The 23117-nt window shown below is 38.9% G+C and overlaps 1 protein-coding gene across 5 annotated transcripts in view; it reads left to right on the forward strand.

The window, feature by feature from the left end:
• Positions 1 to 23117, forward strand: part of fmn1 (formin 1) — a 367109-nt gene that overhangs the window by 333184 nt on the left and 10808 nt on the right. For all 5 annotated transcript variants that reach the window (XM_043697987.1, XM_043697990.1, XM_043697988.1 and 2 more), the window contains one exon: positions 19942 to 20023. In XM_043697987.1, the coding sequence (XP_043553922.1) occupies positions 19942 to 20023 (82 nt within the window). The remainder of the gene's footprint in view (positions 1 to 19941; positions 20024 to 23117) is intronic.

A 23117-nucleotide genomic window follows, 5' to 3' on the forward strand; every position in this document is an offset into this window, starting at 1 on the left:
CAACAATTTTCAATGTGTAAAGCAATGATTAACTTAATAGCAAGGCAGCATTGCTTTGTGACCCCATGCAAAATAAATTGTTTGCTGGAGATGTGTTAACATGATGGTTTGCAGTCACTTCTACTCTGCCTGTGGTGTGCACATTGTGTTCCCCTGCCCTGGCTGTCATTCCCCATCACACACGCTGTTGTTATGGTGAGGGCAAATACAATTGATGGAGTGTGTTTTGTGGTTTTCATACTGAATTCTTGAGTTTCCTTTGGTATGGCTGACCAGGGGCATAATGGTAAGAGATTTATACTGAGAGTAAATTGTATGTTTTGTCCCTAGAGTCTTACACACCAACTGTATGTTAAATCACTTTCTTGTAGGTTAAATCAAATTCTTTATCCAGTGATTAAAAGATTTTTTTTGGCGTTAACCCCATCACTTTTTAATAAATCATTCGAGCAGGGCAATTAATTTAATTATATTTATTTGCAGGAAATTTGCCTTTTCAGTAGCAAAGGATACCAATTTAGCTGAAGTTAAATAAATTCCAGAGCTGCACAACTGTTGTTTGTACAATATGCTCTCATCGTGTTCCCTCCTTTTTATGTATTTCTACACCTCTTGTCCCTCTGCATTCACATTATCAATGCTGATGCTACTTGAGCATCTTGGCAGCCTGTCATTAAAGTAACTGCAGCTCAGCAGGTAAGCTCAGCATGCCCTGATCATATTCATGCCAACCAGCTGAAAACAGCCGAACTTACAACTGGCAGGCCATTAAAAGCACCTTAATTGGCCTTAACAATCAACAACAGGCTTTGCAATGAAATTTTGTTGAGTGCTTCACTTTTTTTTAACAGGCATAAAACAACGGGTATTGCTGAAGCTGACAAAATTATCCTTGTGTGTTTTCCTCTGTTTTTATTTTGGTTATCTGCTGTTTTTAGCATACATCCTTGCAGTTGTTGCTGTTCATTAACATCAGATAACACACTTTTGGGATAATTTAGGAAATAGGACAGGATGCAATAAAGTGTAGAAAACTATTAAGTCGGCAGATTGAATAGGTAACATACCTTCAGCATCATAAGGTTTGATTTTCATAATTTGCCATTTTGCCTGTGCATGTTATAAACTTATCCTGCGGTTGTGTTGCTAAGCCTATATTGATGGCATGCGTACAATCTAAATGATATTAGTTCTGGATATTAGTTCTTGATGAAGAGATGTCTCACTGTTACCCTATTTTAGACTTCTACTTTATTATGAAGGAAATCTTGCATTAAACATTGAGCAGCCAAATTTTGACGAACGTGCAGAAGGCCAAAGCAAACCAATGTTATCATTCTTTAATCTACATATGTGACAGAACTGTTCATTCTTTTCCACTCTTTTAAAATGTGGCCAGTCCTCCACATCATCTCAAATTATCTCTCATCTCTCATAATGTTGTTTAACCAAGTTTGTGACTACTAGAGTCAACAATCATTGAGTGCACTTCGCAGTCGATAGAACCAATCTCTATTGCCACCTGGGAACTGCTACGTTACATTGCAAACAGGCTATGTGTATACATGCTTGGATACATACAGAGTTCTGCCTTACATATAGCTTATTTCTAATATGTGAGAGTTCACATTACTTTCTTCTATATTAAGAACATGCAAACATAAAAGAGTTCAGTAAACTCCTGGAACTTTTAAAGTGTGAACACAGATGATTTCAATATGCTGTTGAGTCAGATTGAGTTTGATACCACTACACAGTGGCTCCATATTAATACAAAAATGGTGGCCTAATTGCATTCCAAAAATGTTTTCTTTTCATACATATCCAAATTCATTTTATAAATGGAGAAATATCAAAAACGCACAATCAACAATTATCTAACACGTAGATCAAATGCATGATGTGGTAAGTTGTGAAAAAAGAGGGAGAATGGTCATCAGCAGGGGATGTGTATAAATGTTCTGAAGTAACTTCAGCAGTGACACTAAAGACCTATAAATCGATGCAGTAAACCCAAATGTGCAATATAAAATAAATTATTCTTTTATACATGATAACCCATTAGCAAGTATAGCTTTAATTTTTATTGCATAAAAATATAATTTACACATATCAGGAGAGAAGTGTCTCATCCAGTTAAAACTGAATTTTATGAGGGATAATATTGTGTTTCTTCTTCAAGAAATGGGTCATTGGTTGTGCTTGTAAACATAAGGCACATATGGTACCTATCTATAAATCACATCCTGTTTTTAAATGCCTGGATGTGTTAGATCTACACAGAAGTCATTCTGAAATATAAGCCGTATCTCATGCCTTAAATGATTGGTGCAACTTCACATGAAACTCATGTAGTAAATTCCTTCAAATTATTTATCAACAATTATAATAAATTTTGGATATTCATTATTGATTTATGTGAAAGTGTAGAAAAGATTATTAGTTCATCATTTTGATTAATCATAATGCAAGTTTCATATATGATTAATCAACATAATGAATAAAGGGGGAAATTTCTTTTACACTTTCAACATCAATGAATAAGTGCACATAGTGCTTAGTATAATTCATAAGTGGAAGATTCCTAGTTGTAGCACAAAATATATATCTGAGATTGCACTAGACTAACTTCATTCAATAGGCATGGGTTTATATTATTGTTGGTAAAATTAAGTTTTTTAAAAATTGCGACTATTGCCTTAGACTAGATCAGAAAAATATACTACATATTTAATTTGCAAGTTTCTGTTAATATAGGACTGATTCATTTGTTGAGCCTAATGCAACAAAAAAACTTATAAGGTGTTGATTTGGAAATCCTGGACAACAGTTCCATTTTCCCCTTCTGCTTTTGCCTTCTCACTGTGAAAAGATCATAATGGACTTTGGAACTATGTAAATGTGTCATTTGAATTTCAAAATCAGAAATAGCATTGATATGTGCATGATGTATGTCAGTATGTTTTATCACTGTATAAAGCTAGGTACTCAACTGAGTCCTTGGCATTGGCATTTAGTTGCCTGCTTAATATTTGATAGTCTTTTGGGTAAAAGCTTGGTATCTGCAAGTTAAAAACAAAATTGGAGGCAAGAAATCTAGTTACACTTCTATTTTTATGTGAGCTCAACAAGAGTTTCCAATAACTTTCATATTGTCTCTATCAGTGCCTTTTCCTACACCTCTTTTAAATGACATTTATACATAGAAATTGTGTTCTAAATGCCGTAATCTGGCAATTAGTAATGCTTAAACTATCCATTTTACACCAATTTTGTGCAATTGAGGTGATTATTGCTTCAGACATGTTACAATCTGGAGGGAAGTAGTTAGTAGTTAAGTGTGCTGATGCATGTAACTTTTCTTTTAGAGGCTCTGCTAATATAAAACTAGTCAGTCTGATTCATAGTTTGCCTGTTACTTAGTATCCAAGCACTCACCATGTAAAGTACAATATTTTCTAATAACTAATACTAAATATATTTTCTTCATCTAAATGTAAAATGTTACCATAAGCCTAAGTATTTCCTTCAGTAGGTCACTGAAGTATATTTCCTTATTGTAAGAGGACAGTATAAAGATTGAAAAATCATTTGAATATTCACTCTGGAAAAAACTGATGTATGAAAATAACAAAACTCTTTTTGCAGTCCCAGATACTTACAGGGATCTATCCCTTTCAAATACAAAACATAAAATATTGAGCTTAGGAATTTCAAGCAATTGTAATAAATCTTACAATAGAAATTGTGCAAGCAATATTTGCTTAGAATTTTACTAATTTAGAGCACTTAAATCCATTGGAATGATTTGTTGAGGAATAAAACAGAGCAAGATTTCTGAGATGAGAAAGCTTAATTTTACATCATCCCACGTTCATTTTAGGACTTCACACACATTTTAGTATTGTGAGAAGCAACATTGGATTTCCAGCATTGTGGAGTGTGAGTGTACCAGAAGGAGTAATTTATTAAAGATGTTGAAACTTTCATTGCTTCTATTTTGTGGTTAAAGCTTACTGACTTAATTGTACTTTCTTTTACAACAAGCATTTATTTATATTATTCATTGGCCTTCATTTTCATTTTCTCTGGAAGCAATTCATATCAGAACAGATACTTCATTAACTAAAGACACAAGAGAATAAAGTTTTATTTTGAGGTTTTATTTTGTACTCGTACACTGTCAGATGACCTAGATAAAGATTTTGTTTTAGCCTGGTTTTGATTTCAACCACGGTCTAATGCTACATTATAGTGTTAAGAGTCTAAAAGTATAAAAATGTTACTGATTTTCAAACAAGCAAGCAGAAATGGGTGGTTTGAATTGTGAGAAATTTAAGAATTAATAAATAAATGAAAATAATGCATAAGTGTGAAGTCTCTCCTCACTGCCGGATCCCCTGCTAGTGTTAACAACAAACTTTGAGATATTAGCCACAATTGCAAGTGGGGATCCAGAGATACTTTTGAAGTGAGCACATATGGGGTATTTACACGCAAAACGTAAACCTCTGATGTGCAGAGACATACTGCCCAGATCCTTCTGTGGAAGCCACTGACCCCACTGTTGGAGGCTTGGGCTGGCTGCCTTGACCTTGCCCAGAAATTTACTCAAGGATACTAACACCAGTTAATCACAGGTGTAGGACCTGGGTTGAAAGTGATTAACAGCAGAAGTTGTATCTGGAAGGCCTCAAAATGTATTCAAAATTAAACTTATTGAACAATTAATAACCCCCCCAGTGCTCATCCTTCCTCATTTAGGGTCCTCCTCTACTATTGGAGACATTTTTAACACATTTGATTGGGTTGAATGTGCTCCACGATCTTCACATTTGACTTACTTACCTTAGAGCATATTAGAAATATCAGTCATTTACAAAGTGAAATTCTATTTCTTGGCAGCTGGTGGCTTTGGTGGTTGTTTGAAGTTGTTTCCTGGTGATGGGATCTCCAATTATCAGTTGGTTTTCTGCTTTTGCTTTTAGTTTCAGGTCATCGCACTCTATGTGGATAAGTACCATGAACTTGTCTTAGCAACTTGTCTTTGAACAAAACCTATGTTGTTTATTTGAATTGTTGTTTATCTGAAATACATTTTGATTGTTGTTAACCAATATAAATGTTTAAAGTTAAAAATCAGACAACACCAGGTTATAGTCCAACAGGTTTATTTGGAAGCACTAGCTTTCTGAGTACTGCTCCTTCATCAGGTGGCTAGTGCTTCCAAATAAACCTGTTGGACTATAACCTGGTGTTGTGTGATTTTAACTTTTTACACCCCAGTCCAACACCAGCATCTAGAAATCAATATAAATATTGATACACAGGAAAAAAACTATTGAAGTCACTTGCTGTAATGTTGAATAATCTGCAAAATGCTGTACAGTTCATTATTCATTCACAAACAAAGCAAGCATATATCAGGTGACCAGCATGGAACACACTGGGGAAATCCTGGGTAGAACAATGTGTACTATTGAAGGAAAGTAGCACATCAGGTTATTTTCACCTTTATGACTCAGCTTTTAACACATTCAGAAACATTTGCTACATGGGTAATGTATGATGGATGATTAGTTAATGGATCATTAATTGTACCAAACTAAAGTACAAAATTTAAAAGGGCAGCTCAGGTGAGTGGACTGCACTGTAGCTGAAAAGAATTGATTATATACATAATTGGTTAGGATTTACTATGCCCAGCAAACAAACTACGCTTACTGTTTGTTAAACTTTCTCTCACTCCTTTAACTGCCATGACCTGTTGCACTGGAAATTCCTGTAAGCCGGAGATCCAAACTGTGTGGCACCTTCCGCAGGGCACCTGGAATGCATGTGAAAACAAGTCAAATAATTACATAATAAAAACAAAAGAATGCGGAAACTGAAAATCTGAAATAAAAACAGAAATACTGGGAAAAACTCTCAGCAGGTCTGAACTCATCTGTGAAGAGAGAAAGAGTTAATGTTTGAGTTGGATATGATTTGTTTTCAAATACTTACACATCTCCTTTCAGTTGAAATAATGGTTTACTTGTATGTCTTTCAGTTTAGTACATTATGTTCACTGTTCACAATGAATGTGCTGTGCATTAGCTGGTCATTCCTCAGAACACCTCCATTTGGTTCACAGATTAGATTAGATTACTTAGTGTGGAAACAGGGTCCTTCGGCCCAACAAGTCCACACCGATCCTCCGAAGAGCAACCCACCCAGACCCATTTCCTTACATTTAGATTTACATTAGATTTTTTTTTAGATTAGATTACATTACATTACAGTGTGGAAACAGGCCCTTCGGCCCAACAAGTCCACACTGACCCGCCGAAGCGCAACCCACCCATACCCCGACATTTACCCCTAACCTAACACTACGGGCAATTTAGCATGGTCAATTCACCTGACCTGCACATTTTTGGACTGTGAGAGGAAACCGAAGCACCCGGAGGAAACCCACACAGACACGAGGAGAATGTGCAAACTCCACACAGACAGTTGCCCAAGTCGGGAATTGAACCCGGGTCTCTGGCGCTGTGAGGCAGCAGTGCTAACCATGGTGCCACCCCATGATGTGACCATGAACTTCCTGTTGCTTGTCTCTTTAATTCTCTAGATTGTTCTTTCTCTGATTGTTCTGTCCTCAGCGTTCACTGTTGCAGTGGGATCTTAATGTAAAACCAAGAAACAAGATGCACTTCATTTTCTAATCACAACCTTCCAAACTCAACATGAGTTCAATAATTTTAGATTGTAACTTCTGAAACAATTTGTTCTTTTTTAATTCATTAATTCGTGGGATGTGGCATCACTGGCTGGCCAGCATTTATTGCCCATCCCTAGTTGCCCTTAAGAAGGTGGTGGTGAGCTGCCTCCTTGAACTGCTGCTGTCCATGTGTTGTATGTTGAACCACTGTACCCTAAGGGAGGGAATTCCAGGATTTTGAACCAGTGACAGTAGGGCACAGTGATATACTTCCACCTTAGGATGGTGAATGGCTTGAAGGGGAACTTATGGATGGTGGTGTTCCCATGTGTCTGCTGCCCTTGTCCTTATAGATGGAAGTGGTCAGGTGATTGGAAAGTGCTGTCTAAGCACCATTGAATGTCAAGGGTCATGGTTAAATTGTCTCCTACTGGAGATGGTCATTGACTGGCATTTGTGTGTTGCGAATGTTACTTGCCACTTGTCAGCCCAAGCCTCGACATACTCTAGAACCTGTTGCTTTTGAACATGGACTGCTTCACTATTGGAGGAGTCACGAACATTGCTGAATATCATGCAATCATCGGCAAACATTCTCACTTCTGACATTGTGATGGAGGGAAGGTCATTGATGAAGCAGCTGAAGATGGTTGGGCCTAGGACACGGCCCTGAGGAACATCTGCAGGGATCTTATGGAGCTGAGATGACTGACCTCCATCAACCACGACCATCTTTCTGTGTGGCAGGTATGACTCCTGCAGAGAGTTTGTCCCCTGATACCCATTGAATCCAGTTTTGCGAGGATTTCTTGATGCCATATTTGGTCGAATATGGTCTTGATGTCAAAGAATATCACTCTCACATCACCTCTGGAATTCAGCCCTTTTGTCCATGTTTGAACCAAGGCAGTAATGAGGTCAGGAGCTGAATGGCCCTGGCAGAGTCCCAACTGGGCATCACTGAGCAGATTATTGCTGAGCAGGTGCTGCTTGATAGCACTATAGCTGACATCTACCATCCCTTTACTAATGATTGAGAGTAAACTGATGGAGTTGTAACTGGCCAGGTTGGATTTGTCCTCATTTTGTGTACAGGACATATATGGGCAATTTTCCACCTAGTCAGGTATATGCCAATGTTGTAGCTATACTCGAACAGCTTGGCTCGGAGAGCAACAGGTTCTGGAGCACATGTCTACAGTACTATTGCTGGAATGTTGTCAGGGCCCGTAGCCTTTGCAGTATCCAGTGCCTCCAACTGTTTCTTGATATTATATGTAGTGACTCAAATTGGCTGAGATGTTGGGGACCCCTGGAGGAGGCCAAGATGGATCATTCACTTAGCACGTCTGACTGAAGCTCACTGCAAGTGCTTCAGTCTTATTGTTTGCACTGATGTGCTGGGCTGTTCCATCATTGAAGATGGGGATATTTGTGGAGCCTTCACCTTGAGTGAGTTGTTTAATTAACGATCACCATTCTCGACCGGATGTAGCATGATGACAGAGCTTAGATCTGATCCACTGATTGTGGGATCACTTAGTTCTGTCTATCATTTGCTGCTTATGCTGTTTGGTAGCTTCACCAGGTTGACACCTCATTTTTAGATACGCCTGGTGCTGCTCCTGGCATGCCCTTTTCTATGCTCTCCATTGAACTAGGGTTTATCCCTGGCTTGATGGCTTCACCTTTGTTGGTTGTGGTTTTCTCGCTATAGCATTTTGATTTACTTTTTGCTTTTGGATAAAAATTGCTCATGATTTTGACATTCACGTCTCTTTCAGACATAGCTTTTCTCCTCAAATTGCTACACTCACTTTGAACTTGCACCATCAAAGCTCCAATCATTTAACTTTCCTGCTTTCCATCCTGTCACAAACTGTCCTTTTCTTGATTTTTCCATCCTCTCTCTTTCACTTAATTCAAGCCTATTACATCTCTAACTATTTCCCAGCTCTGATGGAAGGTCTGATGGGCAGGAATTTTATTGCAGACTCCCAGTCCTGCCATCACAGTGAAATGTGCTCAGGGAACCACTGATCCCAGGGTATAATCCAGAGATCGGTGAATAGGTTCCCGTTCAGACGCCATCCAGCACTGGGACATCAACAGTCCCATTGTCAGAGGACAGCTCGAGAAGGTTCATTGGTCAACAAAATGTGCTCACACCTCCTGGGTCAGTTTTTTAGAGGGAGGAACTCCATAGAATGGCCAATAGGGGCAGCCCTAAGCCCTCCAGAAATTACAGTGAGCAGAGGGAGATATGATATGAGGTATCACTGGACCCCTGGCTTGCCCCTGCAGGGTGCTTTGATCCATCCATCAGGCTTCACCTACAATACTTGACCATACATCATATCAAATTTCATATTTCTGTAATAGCTGCTTTATTGGGTGACCCTCTGTAAGTGGATTTATATGCTTCCAGCATCCACCATCCCCATCCAAAGGAGCATCCTTCCTGTAATAAGCTAGGGATTAAGAGTTTGCACACACATTATTAATAAGGTATATATAGACTGAAGTGGGCAAGCCCTACATTTCTGTAGTGATGTTGACTCATACCTGGTAAACAAGTCATGGAGTCACACAGCATGGAAATAGATCCTTCAGTCCAATTTTGTCCATACCAATCAAGTTTCCCATACTAAACTAGCACCACCTGCCTGTATTTGGCCCATATGCCTCTAAACGTTTCCTTTCATATACCTGTCTTTTAAATGTTATAACTGTACCTGTATCTACCACTTCCTCTGGCAGTTCATTCCATACGCGAACCACTCTCTGTGTGAAAAAGCTGTCCCTCAGGTCCCTTTTAAACCTTTCTCCTCTCGCCTTAAAAATATGTCTCCTAGTTTTGAACTTCACCACTCTAGGGGAAAAAAAGCTTTGTTATTCACCTCATCTGTGCCCCTTACGATTATATAAACATCTATAAGGTCACCCCTCAACCTCCTAAACTCCAGTGAAAAAGTCCCAGCCTATATAGCCTCTCCTTCTAACTCAAACCCTCAATTCCAGCACCATCCTGGTAAATCTTTTCTGAATCCTCTGCATTTTATTAATATTCTTCTTATAGCAGGAACACCAGAGCTGCACATAGTACTTCAAAAGTAGCCTCACCCACGTCCTGTACAATCTCAACATGTCATCCAACTCCAATACTCAATGCTCTGAACAATGAAGGCAAGCATGCTAAATACCTTCTTAACCACCCTGACTACCTGTGATGAAACTTTCAAAGAACTGTATTCCTGAACCCCTACGTCTCTCTGTTTGACAATACTACCCAGGACCCTACCACTAATTGTATAAGTCCTGCCCTTGTTCGTTTTACCAAAATGCAATATCTTGCATTTATCACATTCACAATGTTTACATGGCATTTTGAGCCAGTTTATAGAGGGAAGATTTAGCTCAATGTCAATATATTCAGATTTAAATGCAAACGTGCACCTATCTGAAGTTGATATTGAAGATATGCATTAATAGTCAGCATTTGTAGTGAATTCTAATACATTGGTCTGATTCTATTAGACGATTGTAAGAATGCATATAAAGAACAAATGCGCTTCTGAGTAGATCCAGGTTAGTTTTCAGTGATGTGTTCTCTATTTGTAAGTTAAAAAGATATTATACAAGTAAGCTATATTGCCACATGGAACTCCTTACTCTATAGCCCTAATTATTTTCTGACTGCCTCGTGATTCTTTTGATCTGTCGGTTCCATGTACTGCGTGCTCAATTTAACACTTGACTAACAAGTAAGATCAAATAACAAGATTAAGTGGATAATTTTAGTAAACCTGGACTTGTATTTAGTTCGCCATTACTCATAAGTGCACCGGAATACTATCATTAATCACCTTAAATTGAATTCAGAGCACATTTTCATATAATATTTTTTAAGTACCTTGGTCATACTGCTTGTTCAACAGATTCGAGCCCCACACCTGCCTTCAATAAAGATGGATTGCACCAACCAGTTGAATTAACACTCACATTCTAAAAGTCATTCAGTGCTCAGAGACTGAACAGCCGTGGAGTAAAGCAAAACACAGTTAAATGTCTCATAAATATAAACAACAGCTACAGTATTAAATAAAAGGCTATATCACACAATGTCTGCAATTTGAATTTAGATTTGTTAATTTAACATAAACAGTTAATCTTGGATCTTCAAAAAACTGAAGTATGATGCGGGTTTTAACACCAATCTGAAATATAGTAGCATTTTTCTGCTAGTAAGGTACTCGAAGATTGATAGAAAACACGCACCAAGTTTCTGCACTGGACAAGAATTACTATGCATTACAAGAAAGTAGACTTTAGCTCCAGGTAAACACTTATAAACCAGCGGCATATAACACTACTATTTAACGCTTTAATCGTTAACATGACCAACACAGATAGTCAGACCAGGTTAAATAGGTCATAACAGAGGGGAAAGACTCAAAAAACAGATTAGTAGTCTCTGTTCTCAGGTTCTGTTGTTGAGATTATAGTTCTGACTCTTGTACTGATCAGCATGGTGCTCAGTCATCTTTCTCCAGATTCTTCCATTGGTTGGCGAGAAGCTCAAAGTGACTAGTTCATTTATCAAAAGTCTCTGACTTAACAGCTAGAAATAATAGCTTACAACAGCTGTTGCAGGAGTGACAAATTAATTTACTTCAGGTTTAAAGTTAGTTTTGACTGCAGAGAGCCCATTCCTGAACAGGAGTATCACAGGACCACGGAGCTAACTAGGGTTATTTAGCCTATTTGTCTTGGTACTCTCTACCAAGAGCAGCTTCCTGAAGAAGGGCTTATGTCCGAAACGTCGATTCTCCTGCTCCTTGGATGCTGCCCGATCTGCTGCGCTTTTCCAGCAACACATTTTTAGCTCTGATCTCCAGCATCTGCATTCCTCACTTTCTCCCTTGGTTCTCTATATCTCAAATTAGGTGCAAAGCCACAATTTTAACTTGCCAATGGCTTTATGGGTTTATTTTGTAGTCTTTACACCATTATGAAAGACATATTACTCATGCCTGAATGCTTACAGTAAAGATTGTCCAAGACTGCCTGGATATGTTTGTTTCTCTGCTAATAAGATGAGTAAAAGGTGCAATTGCATCTGCTAATTGAATATTATATTAGCATTGGCTTAATGGCAGGAGAATAGTGGTGGAGAGTTGATTCTCGGACTGGAGGCCTGTCACCGCAATGTTCCATAGGGATTGGTTCTGGATCCTCTTTTGTTTCTCATTTATATAAATGATTTGGATAAGACTATAGAAGGCATGGTTAGTAAGTTTGCGGACAACACCAAAGTTGGTGGTTTAGTAGATAGTGAAGAAGGTTTTCTAAGGGATGGGGGATTTCAAGTCTAGGGGGCACATTTTTAAGGTGAGAGGAGAGAGATTTTAAAAAGACATGAGAGGCAAATCTTTTACACAGAGGGTTTGTGTGTGGAATGAACTTTCTGAGGAAGTGGTGGATGTGGGTACAATTACAACGTTTAAAAGACATTTGGATAAGTACATGAATGGGAAAGGTTTGGAGGGATATGGGCGATGAGCAGGCAGGTGGGACTAGTTCAGTTTGGGATGATGTTCAGCACGGACTGGTTAAACCAAGGGGTCGGTTTCTGTGCTGTATGATTCTATGCCTCTGTTAGCCTCAGTATCTGCTTAACACATGCAGTCAATAGCAGCAGAGAAGGCTATCTCCAGTGGGCTTGCTATTTGGTAAATTATTATATATGTGTGTGGTGATAAACTTATTGCTTTAAGAAAAATATTTAAAGCAAAATCAAAAGAGTTACCCACATATCCCATCCTACTGGAAGTCACAAGAAGAGATGTTAACCTTATATTAACAAAGCTTATCCTTTGCATTTGAGTGGAATGTTTTGGTGAATGCAATAAATACACAGATTTCGCTTTTCATTTCACACTCATTTAACTGAATTCAGATGCAAAGTTAAATAACAGAACAGGTTGAAATGACTACTTTCCATGTTGGAAATTCTGTTTATTTCTGTTTCATACTTTCTCCTGAAGGGCAGAAAATTCTCAGACTCCACTTGTGCAATCATTGCATTCATACTTTGACTTCTGATTTTATCTCAACTTTAGCTATCAGTTGGATAAGGATATATTTTTGCTGTATACGTTTGATGTTAGCAGACAATGGCAATCTTGACTTTTGTAGCTTTCAGTCCTTAATGCACTTAAAGAGAGTGCCGAATCACTAAGAATGTGCTATATAGGCAATTGTCAAACTCAATTCAATCCCAGCCAAGATCTCCTTAGTTTTAGAAAAATCCACTTGAAGATGCATTCTAAATTTCAGTTCTTCTCACCATTCTGTCAAGAATCCAATCCCTTCCCCAGTAGCAAAATCTATCAGTTTGTCTGAACTCAACCACCTCAAATATCCTGTTGCATCATCTGGACTTTAGAAGCACAGCAGTTTTATATAAAACCTATAAAACCTTTACACAATTTGAGCTTGTCCTTCCATTTCGTTAATGGTTTAAACTGATGTTATAGTGACAGCAGAAATTCATCTTCATCATTTCCAACCACTGTGTTTTATATTAAATGTTCACTGTTGAAGTCTGACATTTTTCTCCTAAGTTGCTAAATTTAGCATGAATTGGCAAACAGTACATCATCTGCATTAAATAGGTTCTGTTAAATATCTTCTGAGTTCTAGCCTGAATTTTTTTTCTGTGTTAAACAAAGCAAAAATCAGTATATGAAAACTATGTAACTCAAATATGTTGCAGTATCCATTACACATTTGAAGGTAGATTTTCCAATTTTTCCGCTTGGGTTTATTGAGTGTACAATTTGGAAGGGAGTTCATGCTCCATCTAAAGGAGCCTGCCCTTTTTGGAACCATTAACAGAAGAATAGTTTAGATAAGCTATATCATTAAGTTATTAATTGCCTGCCTGATTTCCTCCAATTTCTATGAACAGCAGATCTAAACAATACAGAAAAGAATAACCTTCCTGATGAAGGGCTTTTGCTCAAAACGTTGATTCTCCTGCTCCTCGGAAGCTGCCTGACCTGCTGTGCTTTTCCAGCACCACATTCTTCAACTCTAATCTCCAGCACCTGCAGTCCTTACTTTCACCTAAAAGAATAATCTTGTCAGCCCAGATCATCCCTTGGCCAGACAGTGATTATTCCAACATAGGTTGGAATTGGCACCCTACTACCCTGGCACCAGCCAATTTGATACCATACCAATCTGATACCATACCAATTTGACATACTACCGTCCCCAACCAGCATCTACTCTCCTGGCATCCTCCACTCCTAACAATCTGGCATCCTATCTTCCAGTACCCTAACATTACACCTAACTTGTGGAGGAGAAGGACTCATGGTATCATTGCCCAGAGACCTAGCAATGTTCTTGGGACCCGGGTTCAAATCCCACCATGGCAGATGGTGGAATTTTAATTCAATAAAAATATCTCAGAATCTCCTCTTTTTAAAAAAAAGGGCCAGCGTGAAGGGTCTGTGTGAGGTTACCACTCACCAGAAAATCTGACCCAATATATTTAATTTAGTTAATATTATGTTTGGGGTTCCTTTACGATCATTATGACATTGTGGTGCTTTGTGTGTGTTTGGTGATTCAGAATTCTGAATAAGGTAGCTTTACAGTACTGAGAGTGCTGTCAATGATTAACCAAGAAACCCCGACCTAATGATGGAGCCTAGCTTTCCAGTTCTATCACAGATATTTAGGATTCTTCCAACATAGCAATTCGACTGCAACCTGATACTCTGTTGAGATCATGGTGCTAGCTAACAATCACGTGAAATCTCAACAATACTCTCAGCCATGGTATTTGGGGGAGACTTGGGGAGTTGCAGTTCTGCAAAACCCCATTTACAAACTTATGAGTTTCCAAACCTTAGTCCACACCACCGACTATGTTCCCTGGATTAAGCAAGTGGTGTTTTTCTTTACAAGGAGAAATGAAGTAATTTGTAATAGACAAATGGGAATTCTATAAATGTGTATTTATCATACATTCAGTTTGGAGATTTTTAAAGATAATGGACCAGATTTCACTCTATTAATAGTGGTGAGGTATTTTCTGTTATTACACAGTGGAAGTGACAGTCTGGAGTATATCTGCACAAATGTGGAAATATATATGTTGTCAATACACAATGCCCCTCTGTAGATTGTGCTGCTGCAGTCTTTGTCAATGGTCTCCATGTAGAAATCATTATCATTGTGTGAAGTACCCCCTATCTTTAATGAAACAAATATAAGGTTTTGTGCTGCTGCAACTTTGAGTAATTTAAGTAGTTATCACTTGCATGTTTAAAAACTATGAGCAACATTTCTGGACCTGAAAAAAAATTCTTCCATGTGTGAAGTTCCATCCTTTCAAAAGACAATTAATGTTGCAGATTTAAAAGAAAATAAACTAAATTGATTTATATTTTATTTTACCTCTTCCTCATTCCCATCAATTTGTCTCAATATATATTACGTTTACAAAAGCAAAATATTGTAGATGCTGGAAATCTGAAATAAAAGCAAAAAAAGCTGGAAGTTTTGTGCAGCTCAGGCAACACCCGTGAGAATTGGAAATAATCGTTTGGGTCAATGACCTTCCACCAAACATATTTGCTCTGTGTGCAATAATTTAATGGCAATTTGTACTTCATCTTATTTTACTTGCTGCTTTTCCATCTGCCTAGTCTGTTGAGGCTTCTTCAGCCTGATTTGTTGAAAAATGTCTCTCTGCTTACTCTGTTTGCTAATGACATGGCACCTCTGCAGAGGGCACCAGACTGTATGGGGAACCCAGTTACTGGTAACTCCATTGAGAAATCCAAAATGGAGGCTGAACACAAGGTGAACATTGCATTTCCACAGCTCAATGAAATGCTGGCTGCTAAGTTTCGTGCCCCTGACTGATAAAAAAATATACTTTCACCTGTCAAACATAGTCAGTTTTAATCTGGACATTTACATCTGTTTTCACTTTTGAATCAACTTTGGAAATTTAAACTGGAGAACAAATACATTCAAGTGATATTGGAACCAGTAATGGTAAATCATTCCAATGTATGCATTGGAAGAAGGTGGGATTTGCTGACCTAATTAATAAAATTGCTGAAACTTGCGATATGAATGTTTAAATATTCCTTGATCCACTTCTTGGGGGTGGTGCTTTCGTATTCCAGGTGTACCAAATAGGTGTCCACAGTGCCCATGCACTCTTCTGGAGGAAGCTATTTCAGATGCCATATTGATGAGGGTGATAGTACATGCACAATAGACAGATCATGCCATCTATCAGCATGTTTGGTACCAGCGTCACCATTAGCGCATTTCTTGCACCAGCTGAAATTGTCTCTTGATCTGCAAATGGTTTTGGAGGACAACCTTGAGGAATGCTTGGCCTAGAACTGCCAATTTCTTAGTGTGCCATCTCAACATGGGTTGCACCTGCCTGAGGTCGCGAGTTGACAGGTAACAATGAGGGAACGAATGTGAGGGTGAATGTTGTCCAGCTGAGAGTGTACAGTAGGTTCATGTCCCATAGAGTATTCGTCACCACCTTGAATGGGGACCTAACAGGCCTAGTCATCTGTTGGAGGGCAGCTTATTGGATTGCTGTACACCTTTTCAACATCACTGTTCCCAGGTTTGATAGCAGCAGTTGGAACTTAAATAACAAGCTGAGTTTGATACTAAAGTCAATGCAAGTCAAATTGAGTTCTCGGTGGGTATAATGGAAACTGAAACTGTGTCTCAAAAGCAATGAACTCTAGTCTCTTTGCACTGTCCCATGCCAAGTTGGTGCTGAACCCCTCCATGCTCCATGACATTGCATGCAAGCTTTCTAGCAGGTCTCCCATTCCATCAAGCATTTCATTGCACACAGTAAAACACAGCGGATGCTGGAAACCTGAACTAGCAAAAGATGTGAAGCACTCAGTACATAAGGTAATGGGTGCGGTGAGAGAAGCAGTTAAAATTAAAAGCCATTGAACTTTTGTCAGAACAGAGCTAGAGATGTAACAGCTTTCAAGCAAGTGTAGAAGTAGGAAAAAGAGTGAAGAGAACAAAAAGGAAGGTCTGTTACGTTATGGATGGCAGGAGAGATTGATGAACAAGAGATGGTACTGCAAGTCAAAATCAGATTATGATTATTATTAATGTAAATAAACACAAAACAGGTCTTGAGAAGATGCCATTGAGAGTGACAGAATGATCATCTGTATCTCCTCAAGAAAATTAAGACAGCGATAGAAAGGCAAATGTGTGGAAAGGTGCCATGAGAAGAGAGATATTGGAGGTGATTAAGGAGTTATCAGCCGCTGCTGCTGAGGTCAGATCTCACTCCACTATTCAGAATGCTTCGTGCAAAAGATCAGAGTAACATCTCTCCCTTAACTATGCCAAATTCTTCCCAAATTCCCCAAGATTTGTGCTTCACCAATCTGGACTTTGAAGTACTGGGTCATGAAAGGTACAAGGAGATACTTTTGGTAAGTTATGGTGAGGGAGGAAAGCCAGATGTGCAGATCATCTACAATTTGTAAATCCGCAGAGATGCTGGATGATAAAGTTTTAATTTATTTGGATAACTAAGGTACCCATTTGCAGAGCATTGATACTACTTTAGACATGGCCCTGCAACACCTGGCGAGTGGAAAAATGCAAGTTGGAATTTTTAAAAGTAGCCTTGAATATGCGTAAAAAAATGCATTATAGAACTGTCAAAAGCAACAGCCAAAATGACCTGTCATGACAAACTATTAGAAGTGCCATGAAGAGCTGTCATGAGGCTCTGTCAAAAGTGTCAGAAGGACCTGGCAAGTGGAGTCATAGAGCATCTGTCAAGATGAACTTTCGAAATTGTTAAGAGGAATTGTCAATAGGAACAGTTAAAGTGTCAAACAGAACCATCAGAAGCAGCTGACAAACAGCTGTTACGGTTTTTAAATGTTCAACACTTTAACTCTTCAAAGCAAGTTTTTAATTTTAAAAGTCACTCCTTGCTATTTCACTTTGTCTGTTGATATAAGTACCATTACTAGACTGGTACTGCATGACTGACTTCATATTCTTCCATTGTCACAGAAGGATGCCTTCAATGTCACAGTTTGATTGACAGCTACAAATGGTTATAGACTCGTTGAAATGGGACAATGAAACAAATATTTGTTATTGTCAGAGTTTGCATGCTTGAATGAAATGTTTGTTATAAGGAAGGAATATAAAGGTATATTCAAAAGTATGATTTTTTTCAATATGGTGAAGTCTGCAATAAACATTTGGAAATTCATTTTATTTCATCTTTTATGGTTTGTATTATAGGTGTAGAGGCCAAATGGTGGTGGGTGGGGAGAATGGGTTGACATGAGTTGGCACAAAGTAGCATGTTGGGTTATAAAGGCGCATACAGGTAGAGAAGGGGAGAACTTGGCATAGGGGTATAAAGGACCATGAGTTTGGAAAACAGATTGGAGGATAACGAGGGGCTCTTTGGGATGGGTCGAGGAGAATAGGTTCACCTGGACGATATAAGGGTCATGGATTATGGACAAGCGATGTGTTAGCCTGGTACAGGTTATGAGAGGTGGCATGCGTTGCATGAATGAGGGCTGAAACCTGCTACACTGGAATGAAAACCCCAACTTCCAGGCTGCTTTCTCCTGAGTTGCATATGCAAAAATGTTCTGACTCTATGCTCCCAAACCGAGTGAAAATTCAGGCCTTTTCCTTTGAACTTTACCTCAATTTAGACCACTTTGTGCTTAATTTATTTTGACCATAAAAATATTTAGTCTTGTAAGTTACAGAATCTGGGTGTTGTCATACTGATGAACCTGCCGCTGTTGTGCTCTTTGAGCCTTCAAGAAGTTCATAAACATTCTTCGAAGTTTTTTTACAAATAAAACCATAAGAATGATTCATCTCAAGAGCATCTTTCGGGTGCATGTTATTCCCTCATGAATATGAGTCAAAGTCAATAGCTTTGCTAATTTCATTTTTGAGACAAGGTCCTTGTTGCAAATTTTCTAAACCAAACTTCTTTGACTAAGTTCTTTGTAACTCATTTCACAAATTGGGAAGTGAGGACTGGAATTATTGTTTGTGTTAATTTAATTACTTATATCATCTTCTGGAGACATTTCAAAGTTTTAAGCGGCGTCACTGTCAGTCATGACTTTTCTTTTAATCTTCCACTATTTGTGGATTGATGAGTGATGAGGCTACTAAGATGTATTCTGTTATTAACATGCATGCAGCTTGCATTGCGTCGTTGGAATTTATACATTCTGTTATTTGTGTACTCAGTTTTGTGAATGTGTTACAGTTTGCAATGATGCTTAATCATTGTTGATATTTAAAATCATTTTTATTCTGGGACCTGGTAATCTGTAATTAATCTTCTAGAATGTGAGTAGAGCCAACATTCCCATTTCATGAGAAAGAAGTTTGGCCAAATTGACTCCGTTATCAGTTAGTCAATCTGATATGATCCTGCTGCTGGCAAAGTGCCTTTCTAATTCTGAAGTGTCAAATGAGTGAAGGTTTGAATTCATTGAAATTGTGCTGAGTCTTGGCTGCCAAAGATGGTTATGTTCAACAGAACACAGCAATTGTAGTGAAACATTCCAAGGGTCTTTATTATATTATTGCACTAAGAGTATTGCAGACAGCTGGATTAGATAGTCTATCATATACTTTGTGCCTAAGAGTGTAACTATTCTGCATGTAATGCCTTAATCCTCGTGGGTGCCACATATTCTGAATCAGTTGTAAAATGATAAAACTGCACAAGAATATGTCAGAGAATGAGGAGAATGCAAGAAACAATGTGTGGTGAAGTATCAAGGTATCTTCTCTCCCAATGTGATATTTGTTTACTAATTCCAAATTTCCCGAAGTTTAGTTGAAAAACGTGGCTTATGAAAAGTTGAGCTTTGCATTTATCATTTATGAGGGCTGTTTGAGATTCTGAAAGTAATTCTGATTTCCTTTAATTACATGTCTGAATGCATTTGAAAAAAACTTTCTTTCACATTGGAGATAAGTGTTCATTATTTGCAGCAAAATCATAATCACAAGCATTGTGTTTGCATTTGCAATGGGACTTTAAACAGTGGAATGAATCATTCCACCATAGCTGATGAAAATATAGACAATAACTTGAAATAAATGATTAGTTTCTTCTGACCTTATTTCAGGTTGAAGGAGGCTCAGCAATCTGTGAAGAAGATAACTTCAGAAAAGAAAGTTGAAACAAAGAAAACAAATCCTAACAGCCTGGTAAGATTGTCATTACTGGTAATCTATGTCAGTGTCCCTAAAACTCCTTGATGCTGATTTAGCATTCAAGTACACTGCTAAAATCTAAATGCATCTAAAACAAATTACATTATCCTACTCATTTTTATGTAAGCATTATATAAACAAGACATTTATGGCAAAGAATTGAGTTGAATTTATATTATAAAACATATTCATTCTTAGCATTTCCTGTGGAAAAGATATTCAGACTTATAGATCGTAGAATCCCGACAATGTGGAAGGAGTACAAACAGACCGCTCTACTCTAAACTTATAACCCTGCATTTCCCATGGCTAACCCTATAACCCTGCATTTCCCACAGCTAACCCCATAACTCTGCATTTCCCATGGCTAATCCACCTAACTTGCTCTGGACACTTTACCCTGACCAATCTACCTAACCTGCACTTTGGACTGTGGGAGGAAACTGGAGCACGCAGAGGAAACCCATACAGTCACTGGGACAATGTGCAAACTCCACACAGACAATTGCCCAAAGGTGGAGTCAAACCCAGGTCACTGGTGCTGTGAGGCAGTGGTGCTAACCACTGAGCCATGGTGCCAAAGGGAAGGATTCCAGAGGAGGAAACCAGGCATGAAAGTTTAAATCTGCAGAAAAGTATGAGGCTTTTAAATTGGAACGGAAATAAGTTCTAATGGAGATTTTCAGTAATACAAATGTTTTACCAGGGTAAATGTTGAAACAATTGCTGGATGACAGTTTCTAACAATCTAAGAAATCAGAGCAGGGCTAGACTGTGGACTCCTTCAAGCCTGTTTCGCCATTCGGTAAAATTATGGTTGATCATTGGCCTCACATCCAGCTGCCCACTTACAACACGTACCCTTGAATTTCCTCAGAAGCCAAAACTTTGTCTATCGCAGAGCTAAATATATTCAGTGAGTGATGGAACATCCACAGTCTTCTGTGTTAGAGAAGTCCAAAGATTTACAACCTTCTGACTGAAAAATGCCTCCTCACCTCAATTCTACTAGATCAGCCTCTTATTAAAGAACAAAGAATAAAGAAAATTTACAGCCCAGGAACAGGCCCTTTGGCCCTCCAAGCCTGAGCTGATCCAAATGTACTGTCTAAACCTGTCGGTCAATTCCTAAGCATCTGTATCCCTCTGCTCCACACCTACTCATGCACCTGTCCAGATGCATCTTAAATGAATCTACTGTGCCTGCCTCCACTACCTCTGCCGGCAAGGCATTCCAAACACCCACCATCCTCTGTGTGAAGTACTTGCCGCATGTATCCCCCTTAAACCTTCTACCTCTCACCTTGAAAGCGTGACCTCTCATTATTGAGTCCTTCACCCTGGGAAAAAGCTTGTCTCTATCCACCCTGTCTATACCCTTCATGATTTTGTAAACCTCAATCAGGTCTCCCCTCAATCTCCTTTTTTCTAATGAAAATAAACCTAACCTACTCAACCTCTCTTCATAGCTAGTACCTTCCATGCCAGGCAACATCCTCGTAAACCTTCTCTGCACCCTCTCCAAAGCATCCAACATCCTTTTGGTAATGTGGTGACCAGAACTGCAGCTGAACCAATGTCTTGTACAATACCCCGTCCAATGAAGATAAGCATACTATATGCCTTCTTGACCACTCTATCCACCTGTGCAGCAACCTTCAGGTACAATGGACCTGCACTCCCAGATCTCTCTGCCCATCAACTTTTCCTAAGGCTCTTCCGTTCATTGTATAGTTCACTCTAGAATTAGTCTTGCCTAAATGCATCACCTCACATTTGTCTGGATTGAAAACCATCTGCCACTTTTCCGCCCAACTCTCCACTCTATCTATATCTTCCTGTATTCTCTGACAGTCCCTTATGCTTTCTGCTCCTCCACCAATCTTCGTGTCATCTGCAAACTTGCTGATCATACCAACAGTACCCTATCCCAGATCAGTTATGTATATTACAAGCAACAGTGGCCCCAACACTGACCCCTGTGGAACACCACTAGTCACCTTTCTCCATCTTGAGAAACCCCCTTCAACTATTACTCTCTGTCTCCTGTTGCTCAACCAGTTCCTTATCCACCTAGCTAGAACACCCTGCACACCATGTGACTTCACTTTCTCCATTAGTCTACCATGGGGAACCTTATCAAATGCCTTACTAAAGTCCATGTATACGACATCAACCTTTCCTTCATCTATCAACTTGGTCACTTTCTCGAATAACTCTATTAAGTTGGTAAGGCATGATCTCCCCCACACAAACCCATGTTGGTTATCACTGATAAGCCCATTCTTTTCTAAATATAAATAGATCCTATCCCTCAGTACCTTCTCCCACCACTGACGTCAGGCTCACTTGTCTGTAGTTACCCGGAATATCCCTACTACCCTTCTTGTACAGGGGGCCAACATGAGCAACCTTCCAGTTCTCCGGTACCTCACCTGTATTTAAGGATGCCACAAAGATATCCGTCAGGGCCCCAGCTATTTCCTCTTTCGCCCCCCTCAGCAACCTGGGATAAATCCCATCTGGTCCTGGGGATTTGTCCACCTTAATAACCTCTAGCCTACCCAACACATCTTCCCTACTTATGTCAATGTGATCCAGACTAATCAAACTTCTATCTCTAATCTCAACATTCATCATGTTCCTCTCCTCAGTGAACACTGATGCAAAGTAATTCTGAAGCTGTAACCCCCAAGTTTTAGATTCCCCAGCCAAGGTAACACCCTCTCATTGTCAGCCCTGTCAACACCTTGTATGTTTTTCTCTCATTCTTCTAAACTCCATTGAGTATAGGCTAAATTTCTGCATCGTCTCATAATAAGACAACCCATTCATCCCAGGAACCAATCTAGTGAATTCTCGCTGTCATACTCCAATTGAAGTGCATCCTTCCCTGTATATGGAAACCAAAACTGCATGGTGTTTCTGCTGTTATCTCACCAATGCCTTGCACAATTACAGCAAGACTTGTGCTTAAGTCTTGTACTTATGTCCCCTTGTACAATTATACCTCACATCCCTCCAAACACTGAAGTTATAAGTTCCACTCCTTATAAAAAATATTCTGCATTTTTATTTTTTCTACTGT

Source organism: Chiloscyllium plagiosum, chromosome 10 (genome assembly GCF_004010195.1).
Source record: "Chiloscyllium plagiosum isolate BGI_BamShark_2017 chromosome 10, ASM401019v2, whole genome shotgun sequence".
Taxonomy (NCBI): Eukaryota; Metazoa; Chordata; class Chondrichthyes; order Orectolobiformes; family Hemiscylliidae; genus Chiloscyllium; species Chiloscyllium plagiosum.